General features: G+C 37.8%; 2 protein-coding genes and 2 pseudogenes across 2 annotated transcripts; 2 read left to right on the top strand and 2 right to left on the bottom strand.

Annotated features, from left to right (window-relative positions):
* The first annotated feature begins 3,035 nt into the window (after nt 1-3,035).
* Nucleotides 3,036-5,944, top strand: LOC120255756 (annotated as a pseudogene).
* Nucleotides 5,945-6,652: 708 nt separating this feature from the next.
* LOC120255757 lies at nt 6,653-13,512 on the top strand (annotated as a pseudogene).
* Nucleotides 13,513-15,592: 2,080 nt separating this feature from the next.
* Nucleotides 15,593-16,642, bottom strand: LOC120255755 (casparian strip membrane protein 1-like). Its single transcript, XM_039263511.1, is given in 4 exon segments — nt 15,593-15,950; nt 16,056-16,160; nt 16,162-16,180; nt 16,286-16,642. Coding segments are annotated over 4 exon segments (663 nt in total). The 5' UTR covers nt 16,609-16,642; the 3' UTR covers nt 15,593-15,734.
* A 487-nt stretch (nt 16,643-17,129) lies between these two features.
* Nucleotides 17,130-21,368, bottom strand: LOC120255754 (mitochondrial fission protein ELM1-like). Its single transcript, XM_039263510.1, is given in 10 exon segments — nt 17,130-17,428; nt 17,778-17,886; nt 17,970-18,063; nt 18,149-18,212; nt 18,296-18,408; nt 18,889-19,015; nt 19,129-19,278; nt 19,474-19,570; nt 20,298-20,542; nt 21,021-21,368. Coding segments are annotated over 10 exon segments (1,278 nt in total). The 5' UTR covers nt 21,201-21,368; the 3' UTR covers nt 17,130-17,329.
* Between the last annotated feature and the right edge of the window lie 1,018 nt (nt 21,369-22,386).

Below are 22,386 nucleotides of genomic sequence, written 5' to 3' on the forward strand. Positions count from 1 at the left end.
GCACTCCGCGAGATGACTTCTAAAGGCATCTCATAGCAGTTACATTAAAAAGGAAGAAGATGAGCACTTTAGCCAAGACAAAGAGGAGAAATGCCACAAATGAAAAAGAGTAAAAGGGGCGATCCCACCGTACATGCAGCTCAGTGCTACCATCGAGACATATCTCATCTACGCTCAGCCAAGGAAGACCCCTCTCTCACCCCTTTCATCCGACTCGGGCACTGGCGTCATCTGAGAGGCATTGTAGTGGCCATTATCTACAAGCTACAAAGTGGGTATGGGCTAGGGTTTTCGATATGATGCGAGGAGGGCTCAAGCGCAAGGAGGCTCTCAAAGAAAAGCCAGGAGGAGGCGCTAGAAGATACTTACGTGGGATTTAAGGCTGTTTTGTCGAGGAAACATGTGGGTGCTGAGAAGGGGTCCTGGGATCGAGGGGGAGAGGCTCGGGGGGTCCCAATGGCAATATCCCGAGGCACATCAGATTACACCTGAGAAGGCAGAGTGGTCCTCGATGTATGTTAGGGTGGGATATCGAGAGAAGATATCCTACCGCAGAGGTGTCGACAAAGGGTCAAATCAAGATGATAGGTTCCGGAAGGCTGGCACGAAACCATGAGACGCGAACGCCACGTGCTGCCCATCCCACCGTGGACCTAACGCGGGACCATTGGTTACCCATCACCGCCACGCCGCCGGTGTCACGTGGACCAAGACGACGATCACATCGCGACCGCGACCGCGACCGCCGACGGGGCCACCAAAGATCCGTCCAAACTCCGGCTCCAAGGAGGCATCATGAGAGATATCATAATAGTGTCGAGTTCGAATGGGAAGACCAGGGTCTTCTGTATCTGGCTGTTCGAGTAACAACACCGCGGAACCGGAATCAATCACAACCTTGCGAAGAACAAGGTGGGAAGGATACTGCTATATTCCGACGCATCACTATGGAGATGAGTTGGAACCGTGACCCACCATTCCACACGAGTAACAAAATAGGGAGTCTTTCATATAGAACCAACTCAAAGACTGATGAGAGTCATCGCCAATCCAACTCCGGCAGTAGAGGCTCGAGAGATCAAGTTCGAGACAAACCCTCGCAAACTTGGAGCGAAATACAGAGATGGTGAGGTCATCAACCTTCTCAGAAGAGGACCAATGTGGAAAAGGGTTTCAAGGTGTCACCATCCCAGAAATCCACGGCAGGACGTGGAAGCCGCAATCCATATGGGCGGCAGAGTTAAGCTTGGCAAAAGGCTGGCCTGGAAGAACGGCCTCCATGCAGTGAAGCAAACTGAAGGATGATCCGCATCGATGGACCAGCCACCGCTGAAGGAAGCTTCGCGTACTATGCAGCGGAGACCAGCATCGGATCAAGAGAGCTTTCTGGCTGAAGGTCGTAGGACGCTGGAATCTCACCCCGATCTCCACCCATTTGGCTGATGGAAGGAATTGCTCGACTGATCAAACGGGAGGGAGGTTTACCAAAGAATTTGCCGCTGTGAAAGAGAGTTCTTAAACTCTCATCCGGGCGCGACTAGAGCATTCTTTATTCAGCTTAACAACCCGTGAGAGACGCTAATCCTCGAGTTTGTCTCTGAAGTTGCGTTGTCATGAAGTGGTTATCTTGCGAACGAGAAATCTGAGAAGCGATTTGGGCCTCAAGATTTCGGGAGGTTCCCACCGCGAGGGAGTGATCATCTGTCCCCGCTTGCCATAGCAAGAGGGCGAGAGGGACTGAACAAGGAAGAGGAGCAAGGGGAGGAAGAGGAGCTCACACAAGGAAGAGGAGCTCACTCGAGAAAAGCAGCTTTCCAAAACTAGAAAGTGCTACCTTGTAATTGTAATACGCATGATGTTGATCTCTTGTTAAAGTTCTTATTGACCACACAGAGTGCTGGGGATGATATAATTCTTTATGTTTTGTATATAGTTCAAAACAATACTTTTTATTTTTAAATGAAAAGGAGAAACAAGGGATTCAAAAAGAATAGAACTGCTCCATAAATTGGATATTTAAACAATAATGTCCATGAGATACGTCTATAGAAACTAATAAAAACATTTGCAGGTGATTTCAAACATAGAAAAATTAAATTGGTGGATTAACCAAATAAAAATTGAGCAAATTTTTTAATTAGTCACTAAATTTTGCCTTATTTTTATTTTGATCATCGAACTTCAATTTATATCAATTTGATCACTCAATTTTAATTTAATTTCACTCAGTAGAAATCGCTGATTCCAACTCTAAAATAAATGATGCGACTCTTTTTCACGATACTGACATCTCCAATAGGCTTAATAATGCGTGATGATGGTGAGGATTGATCTCGGATTTTCGATAGCATGCAATCAATTAGTAGTAATCCCTCGATTTATTACCCCTGAAATCAAATTAACGCTGAGCTGACCAAATTGATGTAAATCGAAGTCTGAGTGATCAAAGTGAAAATGAGTCAAAGTTTAGCTGATCTACTAGTAAAATTTATTCGATAAAAATGACTATATAAAATAAAATTGGTCTTAGACAATGAGATGGACCGTTGCGCCAGCAAACATTGACTGGACCTTATTCCCTAGTGGCTAGCAATGACAGCTCAGTAGGGGGTGATGTTGATGCGGTGCGGTGCGGATCACGATCTAAGGGTGCGGTGGTGGGAGAGATGGAGAGCAAAAAGACCCTTATTGGGTTCTCGGGGTCCCGATTTTGGACTCGATCCCGATCTATTATTTGTCTAATATATATAAAATAATTTTTATAATCATATTTTTATTTTTACTAGGCAAATCAATATGTGTGGACAGATAACCAAACAAAAGGTACCAAGAGAACTGGATTTTTACCAATTTCAAAAACTAAAATATATATATATATATATATATATATATATATATATATATATATATATATATATATATATCGAGAGCAACAGACTCAACCGTCAGTACGCGAGCAAAGGACTGCACACAATATCCTCACCTTTTGAAGTTGGGAGCACGTAGAGTGAATTGAACTCAGATTTTCTTTCAAAATGAGGAGACTGGTACATGTCCAGTTTGTAAACTAGAGAGACTTTCAATAATTAAATTATGATAAAAAGATTAAAAGGGCAAATTCTGTATAGTATAGGATCCAATAAAATATTACACCTAAACATAAATTCCCGGTTTGGTATATTATCTGAATTAAAATGATAAAAATTCCATGTGCTTTGTTTGATTTAACCGTTGGTTAATAAGCTTTTCAAGGTAATTAAATGTCATGTTGTCTTATTTCTTAGATTATGATTTTTGATGGAACCCACAAATGAATGCAAACTGTGTCTCAGTTGTCACTTGTCACACATCCATGGCCCTTCTCTCCCATCTCTTCATCTTCGTCTTCGTCTTCTTCTTGTTCTTCTCCTTCTCCATAGCTACCTTTCTCTTCATCACTCTCCTATGAATCCAGATCCAATCTCCGAGAACAAGAGCTCCTGGAATCAGTTCGAGAGGCGGAGTTCTTCAACTGGATGGTTTCCATTCGAAGGCGGATCCACCCAGAACCCGGAGCTGGCCTTTCAGGAGCATGAGACTAGCGCGCTAGTACGAGCTGAGCTTGATAAGCTTGGCATTCAGTATTCATGGCCTGTGGCCAATACTGGTGTTATCGGCACTGTTGGCTCTGGCTCTGGCCCTGTGTTCGCCATCCGGGCCGACATGGACGCGCTTCCTTTACAGGTGAATTGAAAGGTGTTTCTTTTTGTTTTTATGTATTTATAAGATGGTTCGCATTTGATTTTTTGTTCAATTGTTAGATTTTTCATCGGGTTTGTTGGAGTTTGTGTTTGGATTTTGTGTTTTATGGATGAATTGGTGTAGATTGAGTGGAAAGTTGGGAACTTGATGATGTTTATTTGGTTGTTAGTGTTGAAGAGCATGCTGGAGTTTGTTTTTGGTGAATTAGAGATTAAAAAAAGCTATTTGCTTCTGAAGATCTATTGCATGCTTGGAGTGTGATGTTTGTCTGAACATAACTGTGACTTGCAGAGGGAGGCATTACATCTTGGCTAACTGAAATTAGAAATTCATGTTTTTGAGTTTGATTTAGCTGTAATTTAGTGGAAGTTCTTTTTATAATGTGTTTAGTCCTCGATCTGAGATTAATGACATGTGATTTCCAATGGAGATCAATAATGATTATTTAGTTCATTTGTTAAACTAATTATTCCTGCTCTTCTTTGAGTTTATGTTGAGCTCCATCTAGGAATGGCTAAATGCTTTTATCTTTTGTTAGGAACTGAAAGATTGGGAGTACAAAAAGCAAGAGAAAAGTGGAAAAATGCATGCTTGTGGGCATGATGCTCATACAACAATGCTTCTTGGAGCTGCTAAGCTGCTTCAACATCACAAGAATGAACTGGAAGGCAAGGCCATATCATGCACTGCCAACAATTTAATCTGTTTTACTTAATTGCAATTCCCTTTTTCCTCTGCATAATTGAATCTTTTCTCCATGCAAAACTTGTGTTGGTTCCTCTTCACTCACAGGGTACTGTGAAGCTTTTTCTTCCAACCAGCAGAAGAAGGACATGCTGGAGCTTACCATATGATACAAGAGGGTTCTCTTGATGATGTGCAAGCCATTTTTGGCATGCATGTTGAGCCCGGCCTTCCAACTGGCACCATTGCTTGTAGTCCTGGTCCTGTTCTTGCGGCTGCTGGAACTTTTCAAGCGGTAATCAAAGGGAAAGGAGGGCACGCAGCATTTCCACACAAGACTGCTGATCCTATTCTTGCTGCATCATTTGCAATCCTTAGCCTTCAACAAATTGTATCTCGAGAATCAGATCCCCTTGATTCTCTAGTAAGCTTTGCTGTCTTTTTTTGTCGAATATGTTTTATGGCATCTTCAAGTATCTTTCTTCTGATTCTAGCAGCTCTGTTCTACTTGTTTGTGAATGGCATAAATCCCTTGCGTGTTCATCATGTAGAAGGATGTGATTCATGCTTTAATAGTTGAGGTGGTTCTTAGTAAATTTACTCTTCAAGTAATATTTGAGTGACATGCATCATGTTCTATTTTATATAAGGCGAAGATATCTCAAAGATATATTCAATAGATAAGAGAACAGGAGAAATCCGTATAATGTACTTTTGCAGGAATCATGAAGGGAAATTTTTCGCATTTTTTAGTTTCATCAATGAGTGGCTTAGTATATAATGCATCAAACTCTATGATTTATCTGCAGGTAGTATCAGTTGGTTTCATATGGGCTGGAGAAGCACACAATGTTATCCCAGAGTCCGTGACTTTTGGAGGCACTTTCAGAAGCCTAACAATTGAAGGCATCTCCTATCTTATGAAAAGGATCAAAGAGGTACGAAAAACCGAAAAAAAAGAAATCAAGGTTAAGGCTATTGGTTAAGCTCCTCATCTTTTTACTATGTGCATTCATCGTCAGATAATAGAGACACAATCTGCAGTTCATCGGTGCACTGCCTCAGTAGAATTCCCGGAGACACAAAGGCCATATGGCCTGTATCCTCCTACTGTCAATGACAAAGAGATGTACACCCATGTGAAGATGGTTGGGGAGAAACTCGTCGGGGAAGTGAACTTCCAAAGGAGCATTCCCGGTCATGGGAGCCGAGGACTTCGCCTTCTACTCCCAAAATAATTCCCAAGTGCTGTGATTCAACTTGGAATACAAAATGAAAACTCTAGGACCATCCCACATGCTGCATTCTCCTTACTTCTTCATTGATGAACAGGCTCTTCCTGTTGGTGCTGCTATGTATGCTGCTGTTGCCATGGCTTACCTAGATCTCCATCCCTCTAACCTCTAGTTTACTGCCAAATTTAGTTTTGTTAAATTTTTCTTTTAAGCACTTTGTACTTTGTAGTTTGTGTGAAAATATAGTTATGATATGCACTTGATTTATGTTAAATAAATGTGAAAATTGCATGATTTTGTATAATTGTTTTGTAGAAATATTGATTGATTTTTGTATTTTGTCTATGTGAGCAGGGTAAATAATAATAGTATAATTTTTATAAAATTAATGTTTGGTCTGAGGGGTATATATAAGTGAATTAGAATGATTTACAGATGAATATCATTTTTATAAATACACATAATAATAATTATTATTATTTTTGCTAAAATGCATGCAAGTAAAAATCTTAAATAAAGCATCTCCATACAAGTTTGAATTTAACAATGTAATTACTTATATTTTAGGATCTATATTAGGATATGAATAGTAGATTTTTCACAATGTAAAATCATATTTTAAATAATTGTAACTTAAATAGCAAAAAACATAACGACCTAAATATATAACTTGTGAACAGTGAACACACATACATATTAGAATTTCCAAATAAATAATGCATAAAACTTTAAAAACTTATAAATCATCATGATGGCACATGTGAAATTTCCGGATTTTACAGGGGTATAATAAAAGAATGGCATTAACAAAGATTAACCACATCCTCATCTTAAACAGATCCAACCTAAAAAAATGGGTTGGACCCAACCCAATTTATACACGTAGGTGGACCATTTTAGTGAAAAATATCTCGGGGGACATCAGAACAGCAGCATTCCCCTTCCCGTCAAAGGGACCCCCGGTGTACACTGAAGCCCGGACCTCGAAAAAGCTGATCTCGATCGCGATCAATGGCGGCGAGGAGGAGGGCAGGACGAGAAGAGGTGCTGGATTCGATCTACATCACTGTGGCGCAGGTGCTCATCTTGGTGGCATGCGTGAGCTTTTGCGATGCCGCCTCCGTCGTCGATGTCTACCGCCTCATCCAGTACGATCTATCCGGTGCTCCACTTGGTTCCCGTCTTGTTGGCCTCAACCACCACGCTGGTGCTGCTCCCTTTGCGTCTGGTGCCGATCTTTTCGCGTACGGCCGTCATCATGCCCATTCGCGAACTTAATCTCACCTTCCTGCAGGTATGGCCTTTTCTTGTGTTTATTTGCGACTTTTTGCTGATCTGATTTGAGTTGGTTTTGCTGGATCTCGTTGCTGGTCTTCTTGTTTTTAATCTCTGACTTTGATGCTGAGACTTTTGCTTACTGATTGTTGGGTTTGACATGGAATGAAAACTGGATTTTGTGCTCTCTTTGTTTGGTCTGTACCTTTTGTAATTAAGTAGGAGTGTCCTTGACTCAGTAGTTTCAAACTGCACCATAATTTACGAGAGGGCTTACCGCTCACAAAAGTCTTCTGTATGGATGCATAACGGTGGCAGTGGGCAGATGAATATTATATCAGCTTTTTTTTTCATACAATTGAGAATTTCAATGCAAGAAAAACATTCGTATGAATTGGAAAGAGATAAAAGCTAGTAATATATCAAATTCTCGTGAGAGTGAATTGGAAATATTTTGTACTTTTGATGTATGTTTGACTTGGAGAACCAAGAAAGGCGGCTGAAGTTGGGATTTTTGGAAGTTACGGTAGTTGTCGTGTTTATGATTGTTCAAATTGTCATGGAGTGTGTTTATAAGATTTACATAGTCCAACATTGTGTGGAATGGAGCCTTTGGTGTGTTGGTATCAATGTTTTCGAGGGTCAAACTTAATTTTCAGCATGTTAATCTTAATATAGTCCTTGCTTACGTTCTTAACTATAACACTGCTGTGGGTTTCAGTGACGACCACATGTTTGGGCTCTTTTGGGTTTCTTGAGTGATGTGCACTGTTGTTTATATTCTTGGTACTTTTCAATGTTAGTTAAGTTAAACCATTGAACTTTATATAGATATGAGTCTACATGCCCATATATTTATTGACTGCAATTTAAATTGATTACTTGCTTTATGATGTTCATTTTATTTATTTTGGTAGGTTTTGCCTGTTAAGCTCACTCATTTTTGAATTCTGAAAATGAAATTCAGACTACATTACAAATAGGCGGCCGTTGAGGGGCTTTGTTACTGCTAGCTTCCTCAGAAAAGCAACGAGAAGATTGTTAAGGGGAGATCAAGAAACTTGGCATCAATAATAAGGAAGCTGTAATGAGAAATATATTGGTTGAGTTGGAACAATTGCTTATACATGCAAACATTCCAGTAAGTGAGAGTGAATGATTCTTTCTGCCTTCTGTGGTGTTTAACCAATTCGCAAGTCAATACTATGCAAAATTTGACATTCTGCAGATCTATCCTATTAATGACAATTGTTTTCCTTTTAAATCACTAATCATTTAATATCATAACTATTTTTTCCGTTTTATGGCATTTTGTAATTTCTCAGTATAGTGATGTTATAAGGTTCCCTGTTGTCGATCACTCCCCAAATGAGCCTCTTTGATCAATTATATATCTGATACAGTTCCTTCATAGTTTTTATATCTCTGTGTATTCTCTTGTAGCTCTTGTAGACAAGTTATCATCTAATTGATGGTTTCTTTTGGTTTCTGCAGTATCCAGTATACTTTTGCATTTGAAGATGACAAAATTAATGCTGCCTTGGCTGATGTTCGAAAGAGTGATATGGCCACTCAACCAGCCACTGCAACCACAGGAGGGTTAGTTAACTTAGTTTGTTAATAATCTCTCTTGTGAATAGGAAAATTTTTGGTATCACTCATAATATGGTTTTATAATTAAGGAATCACGCACTAATGGATACATTCAGACCAAGCTAACATTGAATTTGAAATTGAGAGTCAAAAAGGCAATCTTTTTCTAATGCTGGCCAAATGTTAACTTATATGGTTCTGAAAACTATCCTTTTGATGTGCACGCTCCAAAACACAATTCTTGTACCTTACGGACTTATTGGATACGTCAACTGACAATTAGCAAGCTGGATGCTATCATTTGACAGCAAATCTTGCTGAACTGAAATAAGTGCGCATAGCCTGGGTTGCGAAAATGGCATCTTGCCAATTAAAGTGGTTTTGTGGTTTCCAAGAGTGATCCTTTGCTCTGTTAGGTCAGGATAATGTACATTGCACCTTATAGATTATGTTAGATAATTATATTAAGTCCCTTTGGAAGCTTTTGCCATTTAGTAGTTGCTTCTCCATAGGTATGCTAGTATGTAAAAAGATTTTTGGACATGATATTCTACAAGACTTCCACATGTTTTGGATACAGCAATTAGTGTATATTTAAGATGACTTTTTTGACTTTTTAAATTTCTTCTTATGTTCTGTTATTCTTCCTCATCCTCTTCTTATTCTTATTTGCAGCTACAAGCTGGTCCTGTCCTCACCCTGAACCTAAGAAACTTGTGTCCCCCACTCTGACAAACATTCAGGTACAAACTTTTGTTCTGTACTTGTAGATTTAACCAATATGAAAGCTTGCCTGAGATAATCATCTTCCTACTTCTAATATGAAGTTGCTGTTTTCTCCTAAATTTTCTTCCATATTTCTTTTGAACTAGAGAACTAACTAATACACCATTTTTTGTTAGAATAACAGAGTACCGATATTTCAAATGAATTGTTTTAGGCTTTTAGCATTCATCTGATTAGTTCTTGAGGTATGTAACAGTAATGCTCTGCAAGAACTTTTATTCCATCCCAAGTAGGTTGTACAACAGATTTTCCGATTTTCATCGATGGTGAAGGATGGGTGCTGATAGTTTATTGGGATTCAGCTACATAGATCTATATGGCGATACAATTTAAAAACATGTCTGTTCAGAGAATGATGGTGGGTGTTGTTGTAGATGTGTAAACATATGTTACCTTTTATAGTTCACTTACTTATATATATATATATATCTTTTGATGATGATCCAACTTCAGTGGGTGATTAATGGTGGGAGATGGGAGGAAACTGCCACCTGCACCCCTCCTTTGCTTTTACCTCATTGGCAGAACTTCACCAGTATTGGATATCTGCTTTTATGTTGACAGGGATGGTTGTCTGGGCTTAAAGGGGAAGGCGATACTAATCAGCTGCCAACTATTGCTATAGTTGCGTCTTATGATACTTTTGGTGCTTCACCGGTATGAAGTGCTAATTATTCATCATATGTGATATTTCAAGGATATGATATACAAGACTTTAACTTTGATTTATCTTTGAAGGCTTTGTCAGTGGGAAGTGATAGTAATGGAAGTGGGGTTGTGGCTCTTCTAGAGATAGCAAGGCTTTTCTCCCGCCTTTACTCAAATCCAAAAACAAGAGGGAAATATAATCTTCTTTTTGGGTTGACATCAGGTGGTCCTTACAACTATAATGGTACTCTTAAGGTAATTTTGACCTTGTCATCCAATCAGAACAGTAAACCCTCCACTATCTTGTGATTTATTTTCTGTTATTAGAATTCTAGTATTTTAACAATGCTTTGTTTTGGCCATCTTTCTACTTCATTTCATATCAGTGGCTAAGGAGCTCTGATCAACGTTTGCGTGAAAGTATTGACTATGCTATCTGCCTAAATGGTATTGGGTCTTGGAACAATGAGCTGTGGATGCATGTGTCCAAACCTCCAGAAAATGCCTATGTTAAGCAAGTTTATGACGTAAGTGGAATTTGAATCCTTAATTTTTCTTAACTGAAGTTGTTCCTTCTCTCTCATCTTAACTGAAATATATTAATGGCAGAGTTTGTCAAGTGTTGCCAAGGAGATGGGCATTGCGATTGGTATCAAGCACAAAAAAATCAATATCTCAAATCCACGAGTCAGTTGCTCCTACTCTTATGTCTTTATAGTTTAAACACTATTTGACTCTGTTCCTTTGGATCTTTAGGTTGAGGTTTTACAGGTTCATCATGCAAACACCATGTTTTATAAATGCTTTCATATTGTCTTGGTTTTACAAGATATAATCATCATAAGTGTTATCATCTCTGTTTTGCACAAATCAAATATCTGTATGTTTTCAAACTTTTTATTTGAAAAACTCTGTGGATAAGAATCTACATTCAATGTAGGTAGCATGGGAGCATGAGCAGTTTTTCAGGTTGAGGAGTCACTGCAGCTGACCCTTTCTGAGCTATCTTCTCCTCCTGAATTTTTTTAGAAAGTACAGGGAGGCCTGTTTGATCTAAGGTGAGGGGTTTGGGTTCCGATTTCCTTTCTTTTGCAATCGGTTACTTAAGTTTTAGGCCATGTACTTTGTAACAGGAGTTTTGTAGATGAAACTGCAATCTACAGGAGTGTCAAATTGGTTGCAGAAAGTCTTGCTGTAAGTTCTTTTCTAATTAACTTTTGTTTGTTTTCCTGTTGCCCTTTTTTTAATTTATGAATGATGCAAGAGAATGATCTATTCATGAAAGCAATTCAAGGATTGGTTTTTCACATTTGAATTATGCAAAGTAACAGTATATTAAGAAAATTTTCCTCAGGTTGGTTTACTGGTGGAATAACAGAAGGTTAATGCAAGCATCTCACCTCCTGTTCTTACTGTGTCTAGGATGGCAGATATTAAGCATCTGTACTCTGTTACTAAAAAACGAATCTTGTTATTGATTTGAAAGAATTCCCGTTGTCTTGCAAAATTTTGTAAGATTTTTGTTGAGATTGATACTGGTGAGTTCATTTGCAACCGAGTAGAATGGTGGAGCTATAAATAGATAATGAACTAAGTTTGTGTGCTTACTCTGGAAACCAAGAAACTGATTACCATTTTTGGCTTTTTGATTGGCTTGCTCTTTACAGTTATTTGTGATTATTATAACTTTTTTTTTCTTGGCTGCAGAGACATATTTATGGACATGAAGGAAGGAACATACAAATCTTTGCAGATAACAGTAGCTTGGCTGTAAATCCTTCATACATAAACTCATGGTTGGATCTATTGTCAATGACCCCTCGAGTAGCCCCTTTTCTTTCAAAGACTGATCCATTGATATCTGCATTGAGAAAGGTTTTCTTTCTCTTCCTCAATGTGTTCTCTTTTTATCATTTAGCATTAAATTTTGATTTGTTTATTTTTCTGTACACTTGCTGTTAACTGTAGAAGTCCATACTGTACAGAACTTTCAAGACTTTGTAGACTGCATTTACGTGCTTATGATGGGCACTACAAGTGTAATTTCTATTACATGGGCATTTTTTAGTAGGATTCAGATTATATTATGTTGGTCTGTTAGTTGTAACTAAGACATGCTGTATGCAATAGGGCTAGTTTATTAGTAGGGCCTTAAAGAAAATACCATAAATTTTATAGTAGAGCCTTCGAGAAAATACCATAGATTACATTGTCCAACCTAGTCTGTGAATATGGAACTTCATTGGTGGAAGTGGAAGTATGGAGCTGTGCTCCTGATATATTTTATAGAGGTTGGCACTCCCATGCAGAATTCAGTTCTGATTCTATTTCTAAATGAATAAAAATTAGCCTTTCTTGCTGTAACATGTAGCGTGCAATTATTGGCATATCACTTGCATACTTGTTATTTAAAATGAATGATCAAAATGTTACTATTTGGATATCCATCTAGCATCAGTGAATTCTCTAAAAGAGAATTTACCTTTACTTTGTTATGGCCTGGAAGGCTGATAGTTTTGCTTCTTGCAACGGAAAATTTCTACATTTATTGGTCTATTTCTCATGAAGGGTATATTTATCCATGGGTTTCTGGAATGGTGTGGTATGCTTGTTATGTTGAAGTATAGCTATCCTCCTTCCAATTTCATAATATTTGTTCTTGCAGGAATTGTCTGGTCACACGGACGAGGTGCGCGTACAACATGAATCCCTTGATGGAATGTTCACCTTTTATGATGTGACTAGAGCAAGGCTAAACATTTATCAGGTACTTGGTGTTTTTTAATGATTTACCTTTCTGTACAACTGGATGCCACCAAATTTCTGATGGCACATGCAGCCTCATCATTTAAGTCAGGCCTTCCATGTAAAAACAGAAGTTGTGCATTCTGTCTGGTGCTCATCTCCTTGTAATTCTTGAACTAAGTAGAGAAGCATTGATCATTTATGTCCATGTTTTGCCTCTGGTGCAACAGCTGACGCTTATTTTACACTCTGCTCTATCATGACATGCTTTAGTGAAGGATAGATCGTTCTATTTGGTTACTTAGATTCAGCACATGCCCTTGCAATTCACTTTTCATTTGCATGCTTCACCTAATCCCTTTTGGTATTTAATTTGTTTTGCCATATATAAAAAAAAAAAATAAAAAAAAAATGAAATTGTGGATTTTTACCATTTGATAGTGTCAGAGACAGAATGATTTGGACATTTTTTTCTTGCAGGTTGCTAGTGTAACTTTTTGATTTCCTTTTTGCTGCTTGTATTGGGGTCATACTTGAGTTCTTCTGTTCAGCTTCCTCGTCATCACAACTCGGGTATAAATTCAGACAACTATCTCTATCTCATTGTTGTTGCCATCATTAATGTGAAAAATTTTAACAAAGCCATATATCTACTGTTTCTACAGGGTTTGGATGATCTTATTAACATTTTCCGCCGACCTCCATCACGAAAAGTCAAGGGAGCATAGTTCCATTATCTTTTCACTGTAAAACTTCAATTTCATAAGCAATCATCTGCCGGGCAGCAGACTAGTTTTCAACAAATAGAAGCCGGACTGTATAATTTTTTTCTGAGTAGATTATTTTTTTAATTGGTTAACCAGGAAATAGTAACCGCAAAAGAAATTTTTGATTTGCAATTTAAGCAGTTGTTTTTTAATAGCGATGATCCATCACCAGATTATTAGAAGGCCTTAATATCTAGCTTGTTGATTCTGATGAAAGAATATTTTGCCCCGGTTCATGGTATGTCATGTTTGAAATGAACTATGGTTCTCCATGATCCAGTGTGCCTATGCTGGGAAGGTAACAAAGTTTACGTGGTTGTTGGAAATGCACAGTTTACCAGATGGGTTGGCGTCTTATATGCTGTTTTCACCCTCAACTTTATGTTAATTTTAGCCTGTTATCCCTCATTGCCAGAAGATTACAACCATTTATCGTTGTAAAAGCCTCCGTGCTTTTGAAATCCTTTATCTATTCCGGCTTTTGTTTTAATCTCACTCGTTATGGTAGAATATGGAAGGAAATAGAGTTAGTGTTTTTCTTAATAATGAAAAGTTATCTTCCATTGTTAATAAATTTTCATATTTTGATCATTTTCCAATCCTTTGCTTTCCATTTATAAATTTCACACACAAACACAATTAGATACACACACTTAGGCTTTGCTTGGCTGGGAGGGTTTGGAAGGGTTGAGGAGGGTTTATAAAGTAAGGGTTCTTTGAACCCATGCTTGGGGGAAGGGTTGAGGAGGGTTTATAAGGGTTTGTAAGGGTTTTGGGGGGTTGAAAACCTCCCCTTTCCCTCCATTCATCAACCCACCAAAATGGTGGGTTGGGGAGGGTTAAATTTTTTTTTTGACAATTTTGCCCTTATATAATTCTTATAATTACAATTTTGCCCTTTATATTATTTTGTGGGTTTATGAAAATTGTTGTACTCATTTGTGTAGTATTTTTGGTGCTACATAAATTTTATTATGTATTTGGGTGCTACAGTAATTTTATTATATTTGTCGATTTTTTAAAAAAAAATTTGATGAAATTTTATATTGGAATAACAAAGGCCAACCCAAAAATCTTGATTAGTTAGTGCAAACCACAAAATTAAAAAAATAATCTAAATGATTATGCTTTTTAGCAATATAAAGGGCATTTTGGTAATAATAACACAAAAACTTTTACTTTTCCTTTACTTACAAACCAAAACACAAAATGATAGTAACCCTTACTTTACTTTTCCTCCCCCCAAACAAATGATGTATTCAACCCTTCCTTTTCCTTCCCTTCCCTTCCTTTCCATTACTTTATGAACCCACCCCACACCTCATCCAAGCAAAGCCTTAATCCTTGTTTGGTTGGAGGATTTTGGAGGAGTAACAAAGGGTGGGAATGAGTGATGGTTGTTTGGTTGGGGAAGTTAGAAGGAAGAGAAGCTTGGAGGGGTAACAAGGGGTGGGGAGGAGTGATGGTTGTTTGGTTGGGGAAGTAAGAAGGAGGAGTTTGGAGGGGTATTTCACCCTTCCAAACCCCTCCCACCCCTCCAAATCAGGTTTTTTGGAAGGATGGAAACATTTAACAAAATTTTAAACTTTAAATGTCTATGAAAATATCAAATTATCCTTCATTAATTTGAAAAATTATCATAATTTTTTAAAAAATCTAGTTTCATCTCTCAAATTATTTTTATTCTCTCATTCTTTGTAATGCATCAATTTTATTAATACAAATATTATATATATATAATAATATAAAAATATAAAAATATATATAAAAAATGAATGGTTATAGTATTAGTTAAATAATAATATTATTATTAATATTAATATTAATAAAATTGGTACAAAATAATCTTATGTATATATAAAAAAAACTATCATGATCAATTTTATATAAAAGAGCAAATTGATAAAATATGTGTCACACCTCTCCTCACCCTCCTGATCAAATAAAAAAAATAAATTATCCCTCCACACTCCTTCAATGAACAAAACATAAAATTTTTTCAAACCCTCCTTGCCCGCTACTTTTTACACCTCCTCACTCCCCCTCTGTTTTTAACCAAACAAAGGCCAGAGGTTGTTTCAATATTATGTATAGAACTTCAAAGCCATTGATAAAATGTTTAATACGCATATTAATCAGGTACACACGCTCACACTTGTTCAAAGATAACCCAAAACAAAGACACAAAAGAAAGAAACAGATAGCAGAGACATACAACAATCAAGAGCTGATGGGCAACAAACAAAGATACCACCATCTTTTAATGTTTACGCATTGCAAGACCAGACATGAGAATCAAGAGCATGAGGATGAGCACAGCCACAAAAGAAGCCACGATCGCCCCGCTTATCCTCTGACAAAACCCATCAAACCGCAAGCAAATGGCCACCCAATTCGCTCTCTGATTCCCATCATGAGCCACCGAAACAATAGCTGCCGCCGCGGCCGCTGCTGCAGTAGTCAGTCCAAGAACAACCTACAACCATTATTCAATCATATGCTCCATCATCCAACATGATGTATTCATATTTATAAATATATCAATGTATGCTTAGTTTCATTAGTGGTAATTAAAGCTCACAGTGTCAAAGATAAGCAGAAGAAGGCGTGGCCCAACTGCATGTGGTCTAACGAGACTGATCAGTGCGAAGACTAAAGACAGCACTAGATAGCCTCCAGCTATAGCATTTTCCAATCACAAAGAACCTGTCAAAAAAACACAACTCCTTAAATTTTCAATATATATATATATATATATATTTATATTTATATGATGAGATTTCTTCAATGATACTAGTTAGTGAGACCTACGTTAAAGCAGGGAAATCATCGTATTTGGCTTCAAATTGGTAGTAATGTGTGAAGAATGGGAGAGTCTCATCAGTAGTTCCCATCATGATGGCGGCTATAATGGTGGCAGTAATGGCAAAAAGCCTGAGGATGAAATCAATGCATGCCAGGCCTCTCTTCCAGCCACCTGCAGCCCTTGTCTTTCTGAAGATGGACCCAAAGCGACTCTCTCGTTTTGTAACAACTGGTGCTGATGTTTGAGCTGGTGGTGGCACTAGAGCTTTTGCTTCAGTGTTTGTGCCACTTGCTTCAGGGATGCTAATTGCAGTGGAAGTGCCTTCCATGGTTCTTGTGTTTGGCTTTTGATTAATGCTCTAAATTCTTGATGAATGGATGAATGAATGAAGATTTGAGGATGTTGTTTATATATAAATGAAGAGGTAGAGAGTGATACAAAGTGTTTTATTGTGTAGAGGTTGTGAGTAGTGGTACAGTTTGTAAATGATCAGTGAGGTGCATTTATTTAGTGTCTAATGTGAAGAAGGAGTAGAGGGGATGCTGGTGCAGTTCAGAGAGCTGGAAAGAGTGGGAGTCGTTAACCAAATGCATTTTCAGTTTTTGTGAAGAAGTTGAGATAGTTCATGAAGCATTAATGGTGCTTAAGAGGTTGAGCCCACGTTCAATGATATTAATGAACCACTCCTCTTATGTTTAATAGTTTTTTAAGTCTCTTGAGTGATTATGATATTACTTATATTTCATGATTTTCCTGATCATAGAGCAAATTATTATGTTGTTCATAAAAGAAAATCTAAACAAAAAATTTAAAAAAAATGATGATCAAGACTAGAACAAGATTGTGGGGAAGTTGGAGATTTTGTCGCCTATCACTGTATCAATCTTATAATACTCGTTGAATTTTACAAGCTGGGGAATAGCCATTTTATTTTACAACTCCGAAAAACCTCAGAGAGAAAGTAATATCTAATTACGAACACAAATCTTGTGTGGAAAACTCAACCGTATCAAGTATAGGGTGAATTGTATCTTTAATCAGGGAATTATTTAACGCAATGTCCAGCCACGCTCTGCCAGTGCCTCACGAACCCGCGCTGCAACTACAGCTGTATCGTTGAGGGGAGGATAACTCCAACTATCAGACATCTGTGCATTCAAGGACCAAACATTAAGGATTGGAGTCACCTATTAGTTTATAGATACAAAATTAATTTACATAGAGGAATAGTTCTATGCCATGTCACCTATCATTTGGTGTTGCTACTTCAAAGTTAAAACTATAATTAACAAATAACCAAGAAAACTCATGTATGTACATACTGAAAAAACACTAGCATGATAATGCACGATTGCTCTGTGGTTGAGTGGCTATTATTGAAACTCAGACACAATTCTAAAGCGGTAAGCATATGAAATATTTCTAGAAAATATACTAGTAATCAACCAAAGCCAGTATATATTCTAGTAAAGAAAAGTTACAGAAAGGAGAACTCACATCCTCCATTCCTGTGAATGGCCGGACAACTCCGTTCTCTTGCAGTGTTTTCTGGAAAGAAGAAAATTTCATTGTACACCGTTCAGCTCCAACTGTGTACACAGGCTTCCTGAAATGCAAACAAATTCGAATTTAATGCATGAAAGTTTAGGCAACACACAATGCTATGCCATTGAATGGTACATGAATTACCCTGTGCTGCAGGCCTCACTCAACATACTAACTGAATCTGCTGTTATAATGAAAGCATCAGCCCATGCTAGATGTCCCATATGTGGGTTTGGGTCTGCTTATTATACAAGTAAAAAATGTCAATTAATTCCAACAATTCAAGAATTAAGAACATTCTCAGCATGTAACAGAGTTATTACCTTCACCATCCCATATATAGACTTTGGGATGATCACCAAATTCCCTTAGCATAATGGCTCGTATCTGTCAGTTTCCAGAGAATGAAAACATTTGCAAAGAAGATTATGACAGAAGAAAATGAAAAAGATTGCTTAACAAAGTAATACTTTTTGAGGGGTTCTCCTGGAGAAGGAAATTCTGACACTTCCACATGTTGCCATTACACTATGAAGTGAAACTGCCAACTGTTTGGCAAGGTCTGCACCATATCGGCAATGCCCTGTAATAGCAATTAAAGAGAATGAGAGATAAATCACGCTTAACATGAAATAAACTACATGTTCAAGGAGGTAGAATAGGATCTCCGCTAGGGAACCAAGCCCAACAACGTAAACATGACAGTAAACAAAAGAAGCTGAAGGTCAATTATAGCTTTACCAAAAAAAAAAAACATGGTTGCATTGGTTAATGGAAATAGGGGAGTACTCATCACCTAGTCAATGGAGCTATGGAAGTACTCCCATAAAGAAATCCAAACTTAAATTAGCTGCAACCACAACAAAATAGAGAATCCTAAAGCTTGATTTATCATATCTTTCTACATAAGCAATTCATCATATTTTGAAATAAAAATAGGATGATTGCTCGTTGGAAATCATATCCACCAGTTTTCTAATAAGAACTTATAAAAAGAACAACGATTGAAATGATACCCAAAACATGAAGGACAAGAACTATTTAAAAGGGAGAAGAGATATACGTGTAGGTCCTCCAATGTTCACTACAAGCAAAGGCTTTGGGAGAGGGGCTAGTTCTGCATGCCAGTTTAATGCAGCTAGTCGAAGCAGGGCAGAATCCGCCTGATGTAATGCTCCCACAGTGAGAACCTGTTACAAAAATTTGGAACAGTAAGTAGATAATGAAAGATGAAAATCCATGGAAAACAAGAATCGGTCACACAAGTCCTTGAAAAAGAGGGCCAAGAAAACAGATAGCATACCACATTCCTACTAGGTGGCTCTCTAGGTGTTATCCACCGTCTTATAAATTGAGGGATTTCTTGTTGTCCACTAGGGCTAAGCACATGATAATCATGACGCGGAGTAACAACCAAGTCAAACCTGTCGAGACGTGTCCTTGGATGTTGTATCTGAAAAAACAAAAGAAAAGGCAAAATGCTATTTAAAATGTTGACTGAACTGCTATTATATGCTTCCCCTAAATGAACAAAGAAACACCCTGCACTGAGAAACTCAGTCATGTAAAAAGGCATGCTGTACTCAAATTCTTAGAAATCATATTTAACCCATTTAATCAAAAAAAGTGACAAGAGAAGTTAATGAACCTGGATGACAAATACATGTTGTGAAGCCAAACGTCTTACAGAACTAGCTATAGAGATGGTGTCACGTCCAGAAGCAACCACCAGAATTGGTCCTTCCCTGAGAAGAGTTTGGATGTAATCATTATACAAAAGGTCTTATAAATTTAATAGGACTAAAAAGAGAAATAGCATAAGAGGAAACTTTTACTAAACACCCAAACAAGTGTGAGAATATGCATGACATTTGGCTAACAAAGGGAATTTCATAGAGTTTATGTCTATACGGCAGAGAGTATGTAAAGGTGACAGATTAGTGTTGCTTTTGACACAGACAGCTGCAGAATAATCTTTAACCAGTTGTGTAAAGGAAGTCCATCTCCAGAAGCTTGTGTAAAGGAGTTTAGGCAAAAGCTGAGATCAAATAATTGCGTGCAAATGTATAAGAAAGGAGTAATACAAGAATCCAGAAGTAGTTTGCCGCCTCAATGTCTTAATATGATTCTATCAATAGCTTGCTGATAATAATCACTGTTATTTCTACCAAAAATCTATGGCTCCTGTGTTACAGTGTTTTTCTACACAAAAGAAATATTCAAGTCTTAACGTTGATAAGACAAGAACTGAAGAAACTATAAATCACATGTGCTTGCACCATGAGAACTGCACGACAGATGGGTTATCAAGATTAATGGTATATCATGTGTTGATATTATATATTTCATGCTACCCGTAACAAGAATAACTGTATCATGTGGCACTACATTCCAATTTTTTTAACTGTAAGAATGAGTTCAGAAATTGTCGAAAAACAGAGAATCATGAACCACAATCATTAGATAGATAACCTTACTTCTCAAAAAGTCTCATGAGCAAGTGATGCAATCTTCTTGGCATCAGCTTCCAAGATCGACGATAAGCCAACACTCCCACCATTCTGAGCGGCCAATGGGAATACCCTTCTGCTTTGGATACTCCCTCCAAATTGCGAATCACCTGATATCCTTCTGATCACACTTTCTATCATCTTATGCAGAGACACTGGGAGCCACCGGAGCCACTCATTAATTCCGCCTCTTGGTCTTACAACACGCTGCTCACAACATCCAGAATCACAAATGTCAAGTCCACAGAACCTCCGATAAGATTCATTAAACCATAAAAACTTAATTTTTTTTTCTTTAAAAAGCATAACTTCGGAAACAACTTCTCAATTCCAAAATCACAGATATTGTGTTCGCAGAAAATCAAATAACATTCGCTGAACCATAAAGTATTCATCTTTTTCTTCAATGTGGACCATTTCTTCCATTCATTTTTATATGAGCAAATCCAAAGAATGATTTTAACTAACTGCCAAAGCTTCCAAACTAAAAACCACAACCCAAGGAAAAAAACAACAAAGGCAATTCAGAAAGAAAGAAAGACGACAGCAATCCAGGTCTGATAATAAACTAATAGATCCATACCGCGTAACTAGCATAAAAAATACTAAGTTTTCAAGTTCTCTTATCGTATAAAAAGGCAGAAAAATCGAAAGATGCTCGAGAAATCAAAGTACAAGGGCTTACATAAAGAGTATGCTTCTCGGCAAGGCCAAGGGCTCGAACAAGGCCAAGGCACTGGTTCTCGGCACCGGGGAAGCCATTTCCAATGACAATGGCGCGGCGAATGACATTGAGGCCACCTTCGAAAATCTCCGGCATGCCGACGGGGCCACTGGGCGGCTCAGGGAGCCTGATGGGCCTCATCGTAGATCCAATTCAAACCCTAGGGCTTCGAACACGATCGGCAGTTAGGGTTTCCCGGGCCTTCGATGAGACCAATCGAGAGGATTCTCGGATTCTTTGCCTTTGCTCCCGCCGCCGCTTGGAACACCTTACCAGCGCCTATCGGATCCGGATCCGCATCCCGGTTCTGGATAGGCATCAAACCCGTTAAGAACTTTCTCACAGATGTTTGGATTCGAAAGTAAAAAAACAAAGTAATGAAGAGAAAGAAATGACAAAGAAAAAATGTAAAGATTTAACTGTTGTTGAGATAATCAGAAAAAAAAATTTATTTAATAATTTTGTTCGGCTAATATGTAAATAATAATAATAATAATTATTATTATTATAATACTATGATTATAATTATATCTTTATTATAAATTAGAATTCCTTAATTAATTAAAAAATTGAGTGTATTATAATTTTTTTTAAATTATAAATTTTTTAGAGGTTCTCACCCTCTTCATCGCTGCTGACAAAGAAAAGTAAGGTTTTGAAAATTCTTTTATATTTTTATAAAAAAAAGTCAAATAAAATCATCTAAAAAAAATCGGATTAATTTCTTGAATAATCACTGAACTTTACTTTATTTTCAAAATGATCATTTAAGTTCAATTTGAATCAAAAGCAGTCATTGATTTTTCAATTTATGTTCACCGGTGAGTCATTCGAGTGTCTCTCGCCCTCTTTCCTTACGTGGCGGTAGGAGAGTTGACTCGGCGGTGAACATCCTTCGATTGTTCCACGGTGACGCTCCACGCCGCCATGGCGCCACATCGACGACCGAACATCACCATCTCCCGAGGAGCACAGACATTGCCGTAGTTGTTGGTGACCATCGTCTTGTCACGCCCACCGCCCACTCATCCCGAAGATTGCCTGGACTTCCTCTCTCACAGTTGAGGAAAGAGACGATCGAGTTTTGCAACCTCTGACGCGCTCAAGCGGACGAGTTTGCTTTTAGTGGTGATGTCGGTGAACTGGGAGAAGCGCGCATCGAGACGACGCACTTGAGTCTGATAGAATTATTTTTCCGTAAACCCCTAACACTAAGGTTGTGGATTTTTGTTATAGTTTACACTGTAATGATGATTTCGGACTTGGGGGCTCTATAATACAATTGTTTTTGTTTTTTTATATCTAAGGAGTGTTGGCTTGTTCTGGT

The sequence above is a fragment of the Dioscorea cayenensis genome, unplaced genomic scaffold (assembly GCF_009730915.1).
Source record: "Dioscorea cayenensis subsp. rotundata cultivar TDr96_F1 unplaced genomic scaffold, TDr96_F1_v2_PseudoChromosome.rev07_lg8_w22 25.fasta BLBR01001188.1, whole genome shotgun sequence".
NCBI lineage: Eukaryota > Viridiplantae > Streptophyta > Magnoliopsida > Dioscoreales > Dioscoreaceae > Dioscorea > Dioscorea cayenensis.